The sequence below is a fragment of the Corylus avellana genome, chromosome 11 (genome assembly GCF_965113065.1).
Source record: "Corylus avellana chromosome 11, dhCorAvel1.hap1.2, whole genome shotgun sequence".
NCBI classification, from domain to species: Eukaryota; Viridiplantae; Streptophyta; class Magnoliopsida; order Fagales; family Betulaceae; genus Corylus; species Corylus avellana.
The window spans coordinates 16,198,066-16,201,013 of NC_142500.1; the positions used below are offsets into that span (position 1 = coordinate 16,198,066).

At 37.4% G+C, this 2,948-nt stretch overlaps 1 protein-coding gene across 1 annotated transcript; it reads right to left on the reverse strand.

Annotated features, from left to right (window-relative positions):
• Window positions 1-1,757: 1,757 nt before the first annotated feature.
• LOC132165921 (chaperone protein dnaJ 20, chloroplastic-like) lies at window positions 1,758-2,246 on the reverse strand. The gene has a single exon (XM_059576633.2). It carries the CDS (start codon window positions 2,244-2,246, stop codon window positions 1,758-1,760), a length of 489 nt encoding a protein of 162 aa, XP_059432616.2.
• Between the last annotated feature and the right edge of the window lie 702 nt (window positions 2,247-2,948).

The following is a 2,948-nucleotide window of genomic DNA, read 5'->3' on the forward strand; positions in this document are numbered from 1 at the left end:
ATGGAAGATGGTTGAAACCACTCCAAAACCATTTAGGGGCAGCTCGGGAACCCCTATTTGATCAAGGGAGTGGCTCAACCACCCAATCTAGTTGATTCGGGGGGTGGTTGAACCACCTCCACAACTGTTAGTGGTGGTTCAGCCACCCCAAATAGCAAATGAGGGTGGTAGAAATCATTCCCAACAGATTTGAGGGTTGTTGAGTGATGACCCTTATTTTGCCAACGGATGGCTTGACCACCTCCTTTGGGCAATCAGGGGTGTGGTTTGAACCACTTCATTTGGTCGATTAAGGGGGGCCAAACCACCCTCATGGCCATAATGGTAGTTCGACAACTCCCTAATGGCAAATGGAGGTAATTGAAACTACTCTCAAATCATTTGGAGGGCCAATGGCCCATCTAGGGGTAGGCGAACAACATTCGATGGCCATGGGAAAGGTTTGGCCACTTCCAAGTTGACCATAATAGATGGTTGAGCTACCTCCTTAATTTTTGTTTTTAAAATATACTTTATAATTTTTTTTTTCTTTGTGATTAGGATAGCTGATGTGAGGTTTGGGACACATGTTTATGGGTGTTTAGGCGGACGGTTAAAAACTGACCCTATATGCACCATGTGCATGTTCTCATGAGTTACAAATGAATACAGAAGAATTATAAAATATAAGTAGATGGAGGAGGATATTATCCATCTTTGCCTACACATATATACATATATGTGTATATATATATATATATATAATAGTGTCGTCTTATACGATGTTTGGGATTTGATCCCAAAAAGGATATTGTTCGTGACTTTCATTTAGAGAAATTAGTAGAAAATAAAACCCTAATGCCTCAATTTTTCCCCTTCTCTTAGCAGCCGCAACTCCCCTTCAATCCTCTCTTTGACTCTTGCATTCTCACTCTGCCCCTCTCTCTCTAGAGTGCTCTTTGTCTCATCAAAGAAGAAACACATACTATTAAAAATCTATATATTCATGTTTTCTCCCTCTAAATTAGAGAACAGCTTATGCATTGACCAGGCTAAGATGCCATCTAAGACTTGTCAAGCAATCAAGGCTGGTGACACCGTGGTCACATCGGTTCTGCCGGCCTATGCTTTAAAAATTAATCTTTTCGTCTGTTGAATTCAAATTTCGCTGAGTTCAAAAGTAATTTTGGTCTAGCTTAGACCCACATGTATAGAGATATATAATAAATAATCACATTACATAGCTAATACGTAACTTAATTTCATATTGGACTTAGGGCATGTTTGAGTTTTCGTTTGAGAGACTTAAAAGTACATTTAATACTAAAAAAATTCGTTTCAAGAAGAAAAAAAAAAAAGCCCGTTTTGTTAAAAAAAATTAAAAGTCTTTTTAATGGTCCAAAAAGCTAAAACGTACTTTTGATAAAAACTTAAAAATGAAGAACACTTTTTGACGTAAAATCTTTATTTCTCAAACACAATTTCAAATATGCTCTTACTGATCACCTTAGCCAACCCATTCGATCAGGCCAGTGCGACGTCATTTATCACATAAGATTCCATTAATCTTCCGTCAGTTTCAATTAGGTTGTTTGTTGATGTTTTTGTTTTCAAAATGGTAAACAAAAAGATCCATATGGGTACTAAGAATTTACCTTCAATGAGGAAGAGCTAGGAGAAATTGAAAAAGAAATTAAGCTGGCATGCATTTTTCTACACTATAATAACTAGTAAATTACACTATTAACAACATATATATAGAAAAAAAATTAAGAAAATCACTGTTTCTGCATGTATCCACATCTCTTCCTATGCATTCGGACCTGAGACCTTTTCTTCAGTCCATACAGCTGGTTTTCCCACACTTTCTTGGAAAATCTGGACTCCATAGCTGCTCCCTCGGCTTCAGACCCCATTGACTTAACCAAACCCAGCTTATGATCATACACCTTACGTGAAATTGGATCAGAAAGCGTCTCGTAAGCCTTCCGAACCTCAACAAATCGTCTAGTGGACTCCACTTTTGCAGAGGGATCGGGACAGACATCTGGGTGGCATTGAAGAGCCAGGTTTCTGTAGGCCTTCTTTATCTCATCAAACCCAACATTCTCAGAACGAAGAGAAAGAATTTCGTAGAAGTTGGTGTTCTTCTTTTGCATGGCCAACTGATCATAATTGGCTGCTCTGCATGATATAGTTTTGTGTAGTAGCTTTGGAACCTGCAGGGTTGCAATATTCCTCGGATTCATTCGCAAGGAGATCTCCATGTCGCGAGAGATCAAAGAGATCTAGACAGACAGGAAGCCAAGTATGGATGAGTTGTCTACAAATATATATATATATAGCCGTGTTATATAGTATGTGCATGCGAAAAACAGAGTCTGATAGAAGAACGTTGTTTTGTCACGAAGTAATCGTCCGTATTTCTATAAGGTCCTTCCTCGCAATTGCTGTTGTTCGCATCCAATGACCATATCGCATCAGTTCCATCGCTAATTTTACACATTTTCCAATGTTATAAATCAAATTCTTTGAACTTATGATAAGGGTGGATTTGAGATTGCGATTTGGCAAAAATAATTTGTGTTTTTAAAAGATATCGCAAAGGGGGTGCTTATCTGAAAAAACGCGAATTTAAACCAGAATGATGTATCTCGATTGTTAGAGGACTCATTTATCATATACTCTAACATTAATAATAGTCTTCAACTATAACTATTACTCTTTAACTCTATGATATACTCTAACATTAAAGTGGCGTGGCATTCTTTTGAAAGAAAAAGTGAGGGGAGCTGGGTGATTTTGGATTTCGAATGAAAGATAATTATTTTCCTGTTATTGTTGACAACAATATTTTACTGAGAAGATAGGAAAATAAGATCTAGCTAGTAAACTGCACATGCTTCTCTCGGCCGGCTATCATTGTTCTCCCTTTTTTTTAAAAAAAAAAATTTAATTCCTACTAATCT